At 38.8% G+C, this 16550-nt stretch overlaps 1 protein-coding gene across 17 annotated transcripts in view; it reads right to left on the bottom strand.

The window, feature by feature from the left end:
- The window catches only part of BCLAF3 (BCLAF1 and THRAP3 family member 3), an 81400-nt gene that overhangs the window by 43805 nt on the left and 21045 nt on the right, over nucleotides 1-16550 (bottom strand). For 12 of the 17 annotated variants that reach the window (XR_009538384.1, XR_009538385.1, XR_009538382.1 and 9 more), the window contains 4 exons: nucleotides 11966-12074; nucleotides 7926-8000; nucleotides 2985-3554; nucleotides 1960-2613 (listed from right to left, as the gene is read on the bottom strand). Coding sequence is in view for 14 of the 17 variants with exons in the window: in XM_060136868.1 (XP_059992851.1) it covers nucleotides 1960-2613; nucleotides 2985-3554; nucleotides 7926-7966 (1265 nt within the window). In the remaining 3 variants the exon portion in view is untranslated. The remainder of the gene's footprint in view (nucleotides 1-1959; nucleotides 2614-2984; nucleotides 3555-7925; nucleotides 8001-11965; nucleotides 12075-16550) is intronic. The other 5 variants (XM_060136873.1, XM_060136871.1, XM_060136872.1 and 2 more) reach the window with 3 other exon arrangements.

The following is a 16550-nucleotide window of genomic DNA, read 5'->3' as shown; positions in this document are numbered from 1 at the left end:
ATTTATTAATTCTAATTTAAGTATAAAACACTTTATTAAATATTGAAAAATTCAAGATTTTTAAATTTTTTTACTTTTGTTTAAAAATTCAAGATTTTTGTGATTTGATTGTATGTAATTTTACCTCAAAAGGAAAAAAACTGTAAACAAATATTAAATACTGAAATATTTAAAGGGGAATGTACTCATATCTGCATTTCACTTTGAAATGCAGCAAAAAAATAAGATGGAATGATAGATGAACAGATATGTGATTACAGAAGTAAAATGTTAACTGTAGACTCTAGGTGGTGGGTATATAGGTATTGACTGTACAATTCTTTCAACTTTTCTGTATGTTTGAACATTTTCATAATATAATGTTGGAAAGAAAAAAAGCTTAAGGTAACATCCTTAAACTTGATGCTTACAGCAGCTTTTGTGCTCTTAAGACTAAGAACTAATAGGAAATATAATAGCACAAAATGACTTAAGACATATTATATGAAATAGAATACAAAATTATTAATACAACATTATGACAACCAGGTATACATAGAAAAACAACAAAAGGAGCTGTAGGGCTTTCCTGGTGGCGCAGTGGTTGAGAGTCCGCCTGCCGATGCAGGGGACACGGATGCAGGGGACACGGGTACGTGCCCCAGTCTGGGAAGATCCCACACGCCGCGGAGCAGCTGGGCCCGTGAGCCATGGCCGCTGAGCCTGCGCGTCCGGAGACTGTGCTCCGCAACGGGAGAGGCCACAACAGTGAGAGGCCCGCGTACCGCAATAAAAAAAAGGAGCTGTACTAAAATATTAATAAAATTGTCCTAGGGTAGTAGGATTATGGGTGATTTCCCCCGCCCTTCTATTTGTCCGACTTTCTGTAATATAATCATATTTATAAATTCTTTCTGTGTACATATAAATATACATATGTATATTTTAAAATATTTGTTGCAAGTACAATGAATGTAAGAAAAATATCAGGGAGGGGGACTGCCATATCTAACTTTAAGGAAAGAAGCAAAATATATTCTGTTTAAAAAAAAAAGACTGTGGGTTTACCTCCCTCACCATCACATTTTGTTCCCTCTAGTTTTTGATTCAAATACAGATATGAGTCAATGGTGAACATAAATACACCAAATCAACATGGTCCTTCACTTTTTAATTCACATACTGGTAGTGTATTAAGGTAACAAAAAGACTTAGCTGACACATCCAAGTGTCAGTGCCTTATTATTCTCAGAATCCATAAAGAGGTAATATTCATAATAGAAAAAAGCATGCAATCCACTGCAGGAGAATATAACTTATTACAAAAGTAGTCATTTTTGTTAAACAATCAAGAGCTAAACCAAATGTCTTATAAATAGGCCTCTTTCTAGACTCTAGCCTAATTGCCTCTACCTAGGAGAAGCTAGTTGGTTGAGCACCACTCCTTTTGAGACGGCAGCAAGAACCACATTAAGTCATCCACCTCCTTGAGTCACAAGGGGACATGTGAATTTGAGCCCCAGGCACGGACCTAGATAAGTCACTTCATCTCTCACTGCCTCAATCTCTTCCTCTATAAAATCAGGGTCTGCTAAGGTCCCTTCCAGGTCAAAAATTCTCTGAATTTCAGGCAACAGGCTCTGAGAAACTAAGCAAGGAACGGGTCTCCTTGAGCACCACCCAGCCTATCCGTGGATATAGAAAATCTGGCAGCATAAAAACATGTAAATTCATGAAGAGGAACAACTCCATAGAATGCCCTTCACCCAAAAAGCATCTTGAGATACAAACGTGGAAACGAACAGACATGACGTCACCCCATGTTACTAATCATGGGATTCATCCCCATTAGAGGGCTTTTTTGAAAAATCCAGGCAATCCCCGCCCCCCAGCTCGAACTCTAAACACATCATTAATTCTATTTTCAAAGGTTCAAATAAAGGTGGCAGAAACAGTTATAGAAAAAAACAAAGATAATACCTGGATGTTTTCTTCACATCTACTTTAACTGTAAGTGATTTCTTCCGAAGAACGGAAGATGAAGGTTTCGAGTCAGAAAGTTTTTTACTCTTATCAAGTCGGTTATGGGAAGAGTTGCTCTCTTTTCTGCCAGCCCCTTCTTTCTTTATTTTGTCCTTCCGTTTGTCATTACAGGGTCTCAAACCAACGTCGCTTTTATCTGAATGAGTGCAGGTAGTGCAGTCTTTCTTAGATGGCTTAAAAGGCTCTTTGACTTGCCCACCTTCAGTCTCTCTCCCTCTTCCAGCATTAAAGCAATCGGACTCTCTATTTACAGGGCCTTTTTGAGAACCGAATTTTCTATCTTCCTCCTTAGAGTACTTCTGAGTTCTTCCATCATAAAAGTCCTGGTCCCCATCTGAGGTCTTACGATGTTTGTGGCGATAGTCACAGGATACCTTGGCTGCTGAACTGGTCTCTGGGAATTCCCTCGGAGCATATCGAAGAGTTTGGGGTCCAAGGTTCCATTGATCTTTCTTCTCTTGGTAAGAAGGGAGAAAATGCCTGGACTTCCACTGCGGGCTCCTGGGAGGCTCTCTGTTTTCATACCTCTCCACGTCTTGAGGTCTTTTTGATGTGTGTCCATATTTTCTGAAATCACGATCCTCAGGATACCTGTGTTGACATAAAGCAGTTTACACTTGCACTAGAGAGAAGTGAGAATTTATGTGTGTGGAATGTTGGGCAACATGGCTTTAAATGCAGAGCACAGTGGCAAGTTAACCTATAATCCCTGAAGCCAACTCATAGATGCACAAGGCACTTAGGAAAATAGCATCATTTTTTTTTTAATATTCTAGCCATCAACATGATTCACTCTAAAAATAAACACTTCACTACTACCAGTGGACCAAAACTACATTACAATGCTTTTAATCTTTTTAGACAAAAGCTTTTCAAGGTGGTTATCTTCAACCACAAAGTAAAGAGACTTTTTTTACTTGAGTCTTTATACCAAATTACCCAGGTTTAATGTTATCCTATACCTCGTCTGAAAAGAGCTCCTTTTCTCAAAATCTTCAGAGCCTCTTCTAAGTGACTGAGAATATTTTTCGTCTTGTATCCTCTGGTGCCTCAATTCATCTTCATGCCACTGTCCTTCGAATCTAAAAGAATCTGCTATTGACCTCAGAGGTGGTTTCCCTCCTTTTCCACTTCCTCTAACTCTGTGGTCATCAGGAAAATACCTTCCTTGCACTTTCTGGGGATAACAATTCCTCTGGTGCTCCTTGTAGAGTACACCTTCTGAGTATTTGGGCATATACTGAGATCTTCTGTTACTATCATCCCCTCTTCCTGGTAAATATACTTGGGGAGGCTTATAAGTATAAAAATTTTCTAAAGAGTTTCTTCTTATGTTTGGGGAAGATGATCTATGTTCATAAGATCGGTAATGTAGAGTTTCACGAGAAGGAATCCTTGGTTTACTCTGTCCATGTTTCTCATTGTCCATTCTCCAAGTGACAGGTCTTTTTGGATCCTTCCTATATTCATAGCCATAATGCTCAGGTCTTTGCTTGTAGTGTTCAGAATTTCTAGGTACTGGTGATAAAGACCTATGTAAACAAATACAGAAAAGTTTAGTCCATTCAAAGACAATAGACTAAGTTTGTCTTAACATGACTTACCCAAATAAAACGTTTGCTTTTCCCTGCTTCTTCCACTCAAATTAAATTCATCAATTTGTGATATTTGCATTCTAAATTGTTCACTTGGGAGTCTGATTATGCTTCCGCCCGATTCAACAAGCATACTCTTTTCATCTTAACTAATGTACCCCATGTGCATATCAAAATGAGCTGAGCACACCCATCCTGTTGGAGGAGGACCAGCTTAGGTATGCAGCAGGATCTATTTTGGAAGATTGCTGACAGCAAAGTTCTGGCAAAAGGGCCAGTCAACAAAAGCTTACATCAGGTTCAATGGTCAAGTAAGAAATAAGCAGAAGGAGGGCTAGATTCACACAAGTAAATATGTAGGAGTCTCTGGAAAACTGAACATAACCTCTGAAATTAAATTAGATTCCAAGAGTTTATGATGCACAATAAATCCAAACTCAGACCCAAAACTGACCCCACAGTTTCCCCAATTGATTGTCTACTCTCTCTACTAAGTTTATATCAAGAAGCAAAAACTACATCCTTGAACAGTAAGTGGAGAGGGTGGGAGGAAGAGGGCCTTTGCCAATGAAGCAACTCACAAAGGATTAATCTCCAAAATTTATAAGCAGCTCATGCAGCTCAATAACAAAAAAACAAACAACCCAATCCAAAAATGGGCAGAAGACCTAAATACACATTTCTCCAAAGAAGATATACAGACTGCCAACAAACACATGAAAGAATGCTCAACATCACTAATCATTAGAGAAATGCAAATCAAAACTACAATGAGATATCATCTCACACCAGTCAGAATGGCCATCATCAAAAAATCTGGAAACAATAAATGCTGGAGAGGGTGTGGAGAAAAGGGAACCCTCTTGCACTGCTGGTGGGAATGTGAATTGGTTCAGCCACTATGGAGAACAGTATGGAGGTTCCTTAAAAAACTACAAATAGAACTACCATATGACCCAGCAATCCCACTACTGGGCATATACCCTGAGAAAACCAAAATTCAAAAAGACTCATGTACCAAAATGTTCATTGCAGCTCTATTTACAATAGCCAGGACATGGAAACAACCTAAGTGCCCATCATCAGATGAATGGATAAAGAAGATGTGGCACATGTGTACAATGGAATATTACTCAGTCATAAAAAGAAACGAAATTGAGCTATTTGTAATGAGGTGGATAGACCTAGAGTCTGTCATACAGAGTGAAGTAAGTCAGAAAGAGAAACACAAATACCGTATGCTAACACATATATATGGAATTTAAGAAAAAAATGTCATGAAGAACCTAGGGGTAAGACAGGAATAAAGACACAGACCTACTAGAGAATGGACTTGAGGATATGGGGAGGGGGAAGGGTAAGCTGTGACAAAGCGAGAAAGAGGCATGGACATATATACACTACCAAACGTAAGGTAAATAGCTAGTGGGAAGCAGCCACATAGCACAGGGAGATCAGCTCGGTGCTTTGTGACCTGGAGGGGTGGGATAGGGAGGGTGGGAGGGAGGGAGATGCAAGAGGGAGGAGATATGGGAACATATGTGTATGTATGACTGATTCACTTTGTTGTAAAGCAGAAACTAACACACCATTGTAAAGCAATTATACTCCAATAAAGATGTAAAAAAAAAAAAAAAGACATGGACCTCATGCTTAGTCCCTCCGTAAATACTACTAACATAAATAAGTTTTCTTTCCCAGACCTGTCCCCTTACATATAAAATGAAAGGTGTGCTGTTGAACCAGAGATTGTAACTTTGGTGAATGTGTGCTTTAATGCAGCTATAATGCTCTCCAGGGACAGCACATCCTTTCTGTAACTACCTTCTCCAATACCTCAGCATTGCCAACATGGAGCCTTTCATTCCAACTGAGGAGGAAGGCTCCTAGGAGTATCTGGGGAAACAGCCTGAGTTACCCAGACTTCAGGTTAAGAGAGAGGAGTGACACTATTTGGAACACAACAAAGTTCAAATTGGCACCTGGGGACCTTTCCCCCCATCTGACCTGTCCAATCTTCCAATTTCCTCCCTGAGGGTTTAATGTCTTCTAACCAATGAGGCAGCTACCCTTGCAGCTTTTGTTATCGCCCCCTCTGCAGCAGCTGCCACGGAGTTGGAGTAACCAGGAGCAAAAGCCTTTCCTTTTGGTGACATGTCTGGGTCCTTCCTACGAGAAACGAGGCTGATTTATCTTCCTCACGTACATACTGGGATTTATACACTGGACTTGCCAATATCTCCCTTTAGAGTCACCAAGCTAGATGTACTGGCAAGTGCATTATTTAGCTGAAGTAGAAACTCCGTCATCCAGCTGGCTGCACCTCTTCACAGGAAGAAGCAACTGGAGCCTCCGAGGACTTCCTGGAAGACTTCATCTCTTCCACTGCTAAGGAGAAAAGCTGGCAGCCAGAGGCTGAGGTCTTCCAGACTGATGAAAAACTCAATCTCTTACTTTAATCCTTACCTCACATGGAATACTGCTTCGATATTATATTTCATCTCAGGGTTCTATTGTACAGAGCCCCTTTCTTCTGAAGGAGATTGCTGGAATGGTGGCTATTATTTTTAGTTCTCCTAAAGGGACAAAAGAGACCCAAAGAGTCTGTTGGGAGACAATTCTCCTTGGATGTCTTGTGCTCTGCATGCCTCCTGAGCTTTTGTTCCAAGGCAAACTGCCTGGGAAGATGGGGATAGGGCTTCCCTAAGGGGCAGAGGGCCAATGTGCTTGCTGTCCAGGATAACAAGATAACGTCTCCTCCAAGGCAAAGGCTGGGCAGGGTTGCTTGCTGTCCCTAATGGGGCTCGGGTTCCTCAGCTATGTCAGCATCGCCCACCCTCAGGGGACTAGAGGTAAGGGGAGCACAGGAACATGAAGCTCAAGTCGCCTGCTGCATATGAGTAATAAAGGCCTTTGTCTCTGATCCAAAAGTGCCTTGTGACACACTAATGTGCTAGCTTGCAAGTCGGGTAAGATATCAGACCCTTTACAGTTGGTGACAAAGAGTCCTGAGAAGGCATCCAGAAATCAGGCACTAAGCTTGGCAGGGTCTTTTGCGCCCCTTCACCAGAGCCTACCACAAAAGGGTGAAACAAAATGACCTCTGTGAGGCCCTCCATGTTCAAGCCATTTGCTTCTTTGCATTCCCTTTTCTTTCTGAAGTCCCTCCCCATTACAATTTGGTCTTGTGAACTACAAAATGAAAACTGTTGAAGAAATGATTGATTAGTCATTGGAGAATCATAATGAACAAGCATCATGACCAAGCCGTATTAACATGAAAAATCTTGATCTGTCTTTTGCGTATGTAATTGTGGTCCTCTTTAAAGTTCTAAAATGTACTAGTCACTTTCACAGCTCTGCACCTTTGCTCTTGTCATCCCCTTAACTGGAATACTTTTCTTCTCTCTTTCTGCATTTAAAAATTCTACCCATCATTGAGAATTCCCTGGCAGTCCAGTGGTTAGGACTCCGCACTCTCACTGCCAAGGGTCCAGGTTCAGTTCCTGGTCGGGGAACTAAGAGTGCACAAGCTACACGATGAGGCCAAAAAAAGAAAAAAAAATTCTACCCATCCTTAAATCTCATCTCTTCTTTGAAGACTTTCTTGGTATCCCTCCTTCCCCTCCACAAAAGCAGAACTATTCCCTCCCTGTGGATCCAGAATACCTTGTCCCAGTCAGTAGTAGCACAACACTTTTCCTACAGTATCATAGTTGCCTATGGTGTCAATCTGCCCAGTCAGGCTGCGTGCTTGCTGAGGCCCTGTACACAAATTTGCCTTTGTAGCCCCAGAACCTGCCTATAGCAGGTATACAGTAAAAACTGGTTAAATTGTTCCAATCTAATTATATATACTATTGATACTACCAACAAGCAAAGAGGAGAGTTGATTTATAATTGAGTTGTTCAAAATTCTATTACTCTGCCATGAAGAAGAAGACACAGGAAACTCCCAATTTCTTCAAACATATTGATTATGAAAATAATTAAACTGAATATACACTGAAGAGTTCTAAACCACTTACTGATGCAAAATATATAACACTCTCAAAGGTGTTTCTCAGTCTTCCTTTCTGTGGCCATTGCATTTCTTTTATTATGGATTAATTCTAGCTGCCAGCCATAATTAAAGAAAGCTGTCAGGTCCTAGAATCTAGAAATATAAGGTCGATCACTATAAAGCAGCTACTGTGAATAACCAAGTCCACGAGCTTATTAAAATAGGTTCTTAACAATACTGGTGAATTTGAAAGTCGAAGCACATCCCAAACCCATGCTTACGCTGCTAAACTAAGGACTGCTCACCTGTGCCTCCACCTGGGGGATCTAGAGCGTGACCGTGCCATCCTTTGACATGTGAGCCACTATCCACTTTTTACACTGCAAAGAAACACAATATTAGCAAGTTTGTAGAAATGGCCTGCAACCCGCTCTAAAAACAGTGAACGCCACTGACAAAAAGTAATTTAAGCCCTCTGTGCCTCAGTTTCCTCATAGGACCCACCTTATTGGAATCTTGTAAGGATAAAATGAATTAGATCAAGGGTCAGCAAGCTTCTTCTGTAAAGGGCCAGAGAGTAACTATTTTTGGTTTTGCAGGCCATATAAGGTCTCTATCACATTATCTTCTTCTTTTTAAAAAAATGCTTAAAAAATATAAAAACCATTTGGGCCACAAAAAACAGGCCCCAAAGGGCTCCAAATGCGTTGTAGTTTCATGATCCCTGAGTTAAGGCATGAAAAGAGCTTAGAATATTGCCTGGCACACAGCAACTGATAAATAAGTGTTTCAAAAAGAGGAAAAACTTCCCCAGAATTCCTCTATCTGAGCACAACCACTACTACCCCTTCCCAACTTCCGCTGTTGGTTATGTACATATAATCGCAGTTACGTTCATATAATCACAGTCAACATCTTTAGGAATACTTGATGATATATCCTACTTTTAAAACTGTCAGATAATAAGAATTACAATGCCTAATAATCATACTCAATTGCCACCTAACTTCTATCAGATAAACATACCAAAACTTAATTAAGCATGATTAGACATTTAGTTTGCTTCTGATTTTTTGCTAAAACAAATAATGTCAAATAAGTAAATTTTAAAAGACATATAAACTTGATTTTTAAAATATTTTTCAGTCTTTAAAAGAAACTGATAGGTTTAGGAGCTGAATTAAAAAAATATGATTTGGGTATAAACTTTCATACTATTATTTACATTTCAGTAGTCTTCCTCGGTTTTGATACTATAATTACATAGTGCCCAACTTACTGTCTCCAAACCCCTGATGGCTTTCAAAATTACTGCCATGGGCCCATGAATAATACATACAGCCACCATACACAGACTATAGAATGAATAAGTATATGTCTCATATATTAGAACCTCTATTTTGCAAATTTCTGAAGATACTATGGCCACTGTTAAAATATAAATGGCTTCTTGTCACTATGTAGTTTTTCCACTGACTGATACAAAAAGTACAACTATAACTATGTGGGCATTGGTTTGAAAAGGGAGTCCTCATAGTCAAACATTTGAAAACTACTATTATAATAAATTTCAGAAGGAAGTAATAGCATATAAGATCAAAGGACTTGAACTAGATCACTCACCAGAAGTACATTCAATTCAATTCATTTAGTTACACACTGCTTCTTTCCAAAAAGAATGTGAGGCTAGGAAGAACAATTAGTTCAGATGTACTATGAAATTAAGACAGTAAAGGGGAAAGTGTTTTCTTAGTAACTAAAAATAAAAAAATGCTCATTGCAGCTCTATTTACAATAGCCAGGACATGGAAGCAACCTAAGTGTCCATCGACAGATGAATGGATAAAGAAGACGTGGCACATATATACAATGGAATATTACTCAGCAATAAAAAGGAACGAAATTGAGTTATTTGTAGTGAGGTGGATGGACCTAGAGTCTGTCCTACAGAGTGAAGTAAGTCAGAAAGAGAAAAACAAATACCGTATGCTAACACATATATATGAAATCTAAAAAAAAAAAAAAAAAAAAAAAAAAAGGTAATGAAGAACCTAGGGGCAAGACAGGAATAAAGACACAGACCTACTAGAAAATGGACTTGAGGACACGGGGAGGACACATGGACATATATGCACTACCAAATGTAAAATAGATAGCTAGTGGGAAGCATCTGCATAGCACAGGGAGATCAGCTTGGTGCTTTGTGACCAGCTAGAAGGGTGGGATAGGGAGGGTGGGAGGGAGGGAGACGCAAGAGGGAAGAGATATGGGGATATACGTATATGTATAACTGATTCACTTCATTATAAAGCAGAAACTAACACACCATTGTAAAGCAATTATACTCCAATAAAAATGTTAAAAAAAAAAGTATTCATTTAACAAATGCTACTGAGTACCTATTATTTGCCTGGCACTGTTCTCGGGAGACAGCAGTGAAGAGAAACAGGCAAAAATTCCTGCCCTCCTGGAGCTTACATTCTACTGAGGGAACTTATAATTTAATTAAAGAAGCTTTGGGCATATACTTATTAAATTGAACAAATATAATAAACCCAAAGGTTGTGCGAGAGACACCAAATACTGTTGGTGATGATGAAAAAGTATATCTTTCCCAGAGGGTAATTTTTTTATCCATTTTATTTTTTGAAGAACACTTACTGAAATATAATTCACATTACCGTACAACTCACCTATTTAAGTGTACAGTTCAATGTTTTTAGTATATTCACAGGGATGCATAACCATCACCACAATCTAATTTTGGAATATTTTCATCCCCACTAAAAGAAACCCCATTAGCAGTCACTCCCCATTCCTCTCCTCCTTAGATTAGCCTCTGAGAACCACTAATCTACTTTCGGTTCCTATGTATTTACCTACTCTGTACCTTTCATATAAACGGAATCATACAAATATGTGATCCTTTGTGACTGGCTTCTTTCCCTTAGCATAATGTTTTCAAGGGTTTTACCATGTATCACTAGTTCATCCTTTTTACGGCTGAATAATACTCCATTGTATGGGTACACCACATTTTGAGATTCATTGATCTCTCAATGGACATTTGGGTTGTTTCTATTTTTTTGGTTATTATGAATAATGCTGCTATGAACATTTGTGTACAAGTTTTTGTGTAGACACAGTTTTTCGTCTCTCTTGGGTATAAACCTAGGAGTAGAAATGCTGGGTCATACAATAACTCTACGTTTAACTTCTTGGGAGACTGCCAAACTTTTCCAAAGCAGCTACATCATTTTACATTCCCATCAGCAATGTATGAAGGTTCCAATTTTTCCACATCCCCAATAACATTTGTTATTGTCTGTCTCTTCAATTATAGCTATCCTAGTGGGGGTGAAGTGGTTCCTCACCACAGTTTTGATTTGCATTTCCCTAATGATAGGTAACCTTGAAATATGTAAGAAATTATGAAACTAATCATGCCTACTTTCCTTTAAACTAATAATTTCAGTTTAAATGTATTATTCTAAGGTAATAATTTAAAAGAAAAAAGCAGCTATATATACTAAGATGTTTATATAAGCTTCATTTATAATAGGAAAGAAAAAAATCCATCCAAACTAGTTATAACCCAAATGCCCAACAATCAGTAAAAGATTAAACAAATTTAAAATACATGCGTCTAGTCACTCCCTACCTTTCTCCTAGCCTTACATATGTCTTTTCCTCCATATATCCTATTCGTCCACCACAGCAAACTACTTGCTTTTCCCTGATCAGGCTGTTCTGTTCATATCACATAGATGGCTTTCCCTCACTCTGCCTGACAAATCCCTATGCTTTCAGGACTGTTTGACCATAATCTCCCCTGAAATTCTTTCTTTAACTTTCTTTCTTTCCCCCTGAGTTTCTTTCTTCTTGGGAATTCTGAGTTTATTCTGCAATTATTTCAATACATTGTGATTATTTGTTTACATAATTGTATTTATTTCAACAGGCAAAAGACACCAAACAGCACATTACAGAACAGAAAACTCAAATGACCTATGGACATCTGAGACGTTCAACCTCAGTAGTAATTGAGGAAATACCAATTCAGATCATAACCATGCCACACCTGTCAGAATGACAAAAAACAAACAAACCAAAAAGCCCTGAAGTTGCATATTCCAGAGTATTGGTGAGGCTGTGGAAAGATGGGAACAAGATGGGGACTCTCGTATACTGCTAAGCAGGTGAGTATACACATGTATAACCACTTTGGAAGGGGTTGGCAGTACCCGTTAAACTTGAACACTCTCATATCCTATGACCCAGCAGTTCCACTCAGGGATAGACCTTAGAGTGGTGGTTCTCCAACTTTAGTGCACGGCGGAATTACCTGAAAGGCTGGTTACAACACACAATGCTGGGTTCTCTTCTGGGGTGGCCCCACTTCTAGCAAGTTCCCAGGTGATGCGGATTCTGCTGGCCCCAGGACTATAAAACTACTGATTTAAAGAGAAAGGTGTAGGTCACTTGGGAGAAAATGTTTACAAGTGAGATTTACTGGTTATGTGAGAAAAAAAGTATTACTTAGAATATTTTCCTCTGCTAATATTAAAATTATCTTTATTAAAATTCAAACTAGTAGATAGCCTCATCAACCAGAGGGAAGACAGCAGAAGCGAGAAGAATTACAATCCTGCAGCCTGTAGAACAAAAACCACATTCGGGGCTTCCCTGGTGGCGCAGTGGTTGAGAGTCCGCCTGCTGATGCAGGGGACGCGGGTTCGTGCCCTGGTCTGGGAAGATCTGACATGCCGCGGAACGGCTGGGCCTGGGAGCCATGGCTGCTGGGCCGGCGCATCCGGAGCCTGTGCTCTGCAACAGGAGAGGCCACAGCGGTGAGAGGCCCGCGTACCGCAAAGGAAAAAAAAAAAAACAACACATTCACAGAAAGGTAGACGAGATGAAAAGGCAGAGGGCTATGTACCAGATGAAGGAACAAGATAAAACCCCAGAAAAACAACTAAACGAAGTGGAGATAGGCAACCTTCCAGAAAAAGAAATCAGAATAATGATAGTGAAGATGATCCAGGACCTCGGAAAAGGAATGGAGGCAAAGATCGAGAAGACGTGAGAAATGTTTAACAAAGATCTAGAAGAATTAAAGAACAAACAGAGATGAACAATACAATAACTGAAATGAAAACTACACTAGAAGGAATCAATAGCAGAATAACTGAGGCAGAAGAACGGATAAGTGACCTGGAAGACAGAATGGTGGAATTCACTGCTGCAGAACAGAATAAAGAAAAAAGAACGAAAAGAAATGAAGACAGCCTAAGACACCTATGGGACAACATTAAACACAACAACATTCACATTTTAGGGGTCCCAGAAGGAGAAGAGAGAGAGAAAGGACCCAAGAAAATATCTGAAGAGATTACAGTCGGAAAAATCCCTAACATGGGAAAGGAAATAGCCACCCAAGTCCAGGAAGCGCAGAGAGTCCCATACAGTATAAACCCAAGGAGAAACACGCCAAGACACATAGTAATCAAACTGACAAAAATCAAAGACAAAGAAAAATTATTGAAAGCAGCAAGGGGAAAACGACAAATAACATACAAGGGAACTCCCATAAGGTTAACAGCTGATTTCTCAGCAGAAACTCTACAAGCCAGAAGGGAGTGGCATGATATACATAAAGTGATGAAAGGGAAGAACCTACAACCAAGATTACTCTACCTGGCAAGGAACTCATTCAGATTCGATGGAGAAATCAAAAGCTTTACAGACAAGCAAAACCTAAGAGAATTCAGCACCACCAAGCCAGTTCTACAACAAATGCTAAAGGAACTTCTCTAAGGAAACACAAGAAAAGAAAAACACTTACAAAAACAAACCCAAAACAATTAAGAAAATGGTCATAGGAACATACATATTGATAACTACCTTAAACGTGAATGGATTAAATGCTCCAACCAAAAGACACAGGCTTGAGGAATGGATGCAAAAACAAGACCCATATATATGCTGTCTACAAGAGACCCACTTCAGACCTAGGGACACATACAGACTGAAAGTGAGGGGATGGAAAAAGATATTCCATGCAAATGGAAATCAGAAGAAAGCTGGAGTAGCAGTACTCCTATCAGATGAAGTAGACTTTAAAATAAAGAATGTTACAAGAGACAAAGAAGGACACTACGTAATGATGAAGGGATCAATCCAAGAAGATATAACAATTATAAATATATATGCACCCAACACAGGAGCGCCTCAATACATAAGGCAACTGCTAAGAATTGTAACAGGGGACATTGAAAGTAACACCATAATAGTGGGGGACTTTAACACCTCACTTACACCAATGGACAGATCATCCAAACAGAAAATCAATAAGGAAACACAAGCTTTAAATGACACAATAGACCAGATAGATTTAATTGATATTTATAGGACATTCCAACCAAAAACAGCAAATTACACTTTCTTCTCAAGTGCGCACAGAACATTCTCCAGAATAGATCACATCTTGGGTCACAAATCAAGCCTCAGTAAATTTAAGAAAAGTGAAATCATATCAAGCATCTTTTCTGACCTCAGCACTATGAGATTAGAAAACAACTTCAGGGAAAAAAACGTAAAAAACACAAAACACATGGAGGCTAAACACATGGAGGCTATTTATTACTAAATAACCAAGAGATCACTGAAGAAATCAAACAGGAAATCAAAAAATACCTAGAAACAAAAGACAATGAAAACACGACGATCCAAAACCTATGGGAGGCAGCAAAAGCAGTTCTAAGAGGGAAGTTTATAGCTATACAAGCCTACCTCAAGAAACAAGAAAAATCTCAAATAAACAATCTAAACTTACACCTAAAGGAACTAGAGAAAGAAGAACAAACAAAACCCAAAGTTAGCAGAAGGAAAGAAATCATAACGATCAGAGCAGAAAAAAATGAAATAGAAACAAACAAAACAATAGCAAAGATAAATAAAACTAAAAGCTGGTTCTTTGAAAAGATAAACAAAATTGATAAACCATTAGCCAGACTCATCAAGAAAAAGAGGGAGAGGACTCAAATCAATAAAATTAGAAACAAAAATGGAGAAGTTACAGCAGACACCGCAGAAATACAAAGCATCCTAAGAGACTACTACAAGCAACTCTATGCCAATAGAATGGACAACCTGGAAGAAATGGACAAATTCTTAGAAAGGTATAACCTTCCAAGACTGAACCAGGAAGAAAGAGAAAATATGAACAGACCAATCACAAGTAATGAAATTGAAACTGTGATTAAAAATCTTCCAACAAACAAAAATCCAGGACCAGATGGCTTCACAGGTGAATTCTATCAAACATTTAGAGAAGAGCTAACACCCATCCTTCTCAAACTCTTCCAAAAAATTTCAGAGGAAGGAACACTCCCAAACTCATTCTATGAGGCCACCATCACCCTGATACCAAAACCAGACAAAGATACTACAAAAAAAGAAAATTACACACCAATATCACTGATGAATATAGATGCGAAAATCCTCAACAAAATACTAGCAAACAGGATCCAACAATACATTAAAAGGATCATACACCATGATCAAGTGGGATTTATCCCAGGGATGCAAGGATTCTTCAATATACGCAAATCAATGTGATACACCATATTAACAAATTGAAGGAGAAAAACCATATGATCATCTCAATAGATGCAGAAAAAGCTTTTGACAAAATTCAACACCATTTATGATAAAAACTCTCCAGAAAGTGGGCATAGAGGGAACCTACTTCAACATAATAAAGGCCACATACGCCAAACCCACAGCAAACATAATTCTCAATGGTGAAAAACTGAAAGCATTTCCACGAAGATCAGGAACAAGACAAGGATGTCCACTCTCACCACTATTATTCAACATAGTTTTGGAAGTCCTAGCCATGTCAATCAGAGAAGAAAGAGAAATAAAAGGAATACAAATTGGAAAAGAAGAAGTAAAACTGTCACTGTTTGCAGATGACATGTTACTATACATAGAGAATCCTAAAGATGCTACCAGAAAACTACTAGAGCTAATCAATGAATTTGGTACAGTAGCAGGATACAAAATTAATGCACAGCAATCTCTTGCATTCCTATACACTAAGGATGAAAAATCTGAAAGAGAAATTAAGGAAACACTCCCATTTACCGCTGCAACAAAAAGAATAAAATACCTAGGAAAAAACCTACCTAGGGAGACAAAAGACCTGTAGGCAGAAAACTATAAGACACTGATGAAAAAAATTAAAGATGATACCAACAGATGGAGAGATATACCATGTTCTTGGATTGGAAGAATCAATATTGTGAAAATGACTATACTACCCAAAGCCATTTACAGATTCAATGCAATCCCTATCAAATTACCAGTGGCATTTTTTTAAAGACCTAGAACAAAAAATCTTAAAATTTGTATGGAGACACAAAAGATCCCGAATAGCCAAAGCAGTCTTGAGGGAAAAAAACGGAGCTGGAGGAATCAGACTCCCTGACTTCAGACTATACTACAAAGCTACAGTAATCAACACAATATGGTACTGGCACAGAAACAGAGATCAATGGAACAGGATAGAAAGCCCAGAGATAAACACACACACCTGTGGTCAACTAATCTATGACAAAGGAGGCAAGGATATACAATGGAGAAAAGACAGTCTCTTCAATAAGTGGTGCTGGGAAAACTGGACAGCTACATGTAAAAGAATGAAATTAGAACACTCCCTAACACCATACACAAAAATAAACTCAAAATGGATTAGAGACCTAAATGTAAGACCGCACACTATAAAACTCTTGGAGGAAAACATAGGAAGAACGCTCTTTGACATAAATCACAGCAAGATCTGTTTTGATACACCTCCTAGAGTAATGGAAATAAAAACAAAAATAAACAAATGGGACCTAATGAAACTTCAAAGCTTTTGCACA

This window comes from Lagenorhynchus albirostris, chromosome X (genome assembly GCF_949774975.1).
Source record: "Lagenorhynchus albirostris chromosome X, mLagAlb1.1, whole genome shotgun sequence".
In the NCBI taxonomy this organism is placed as follows: Eukaryota; Metazoa; Chordata; class Mammalia; order Artiodactyla; family Delphinidae; genus Lagenorhynchus; species Lagenorhynchus albirostris.
This window is presented reverse-complemented; position numbering and strand designations above follow the sequence as displayed.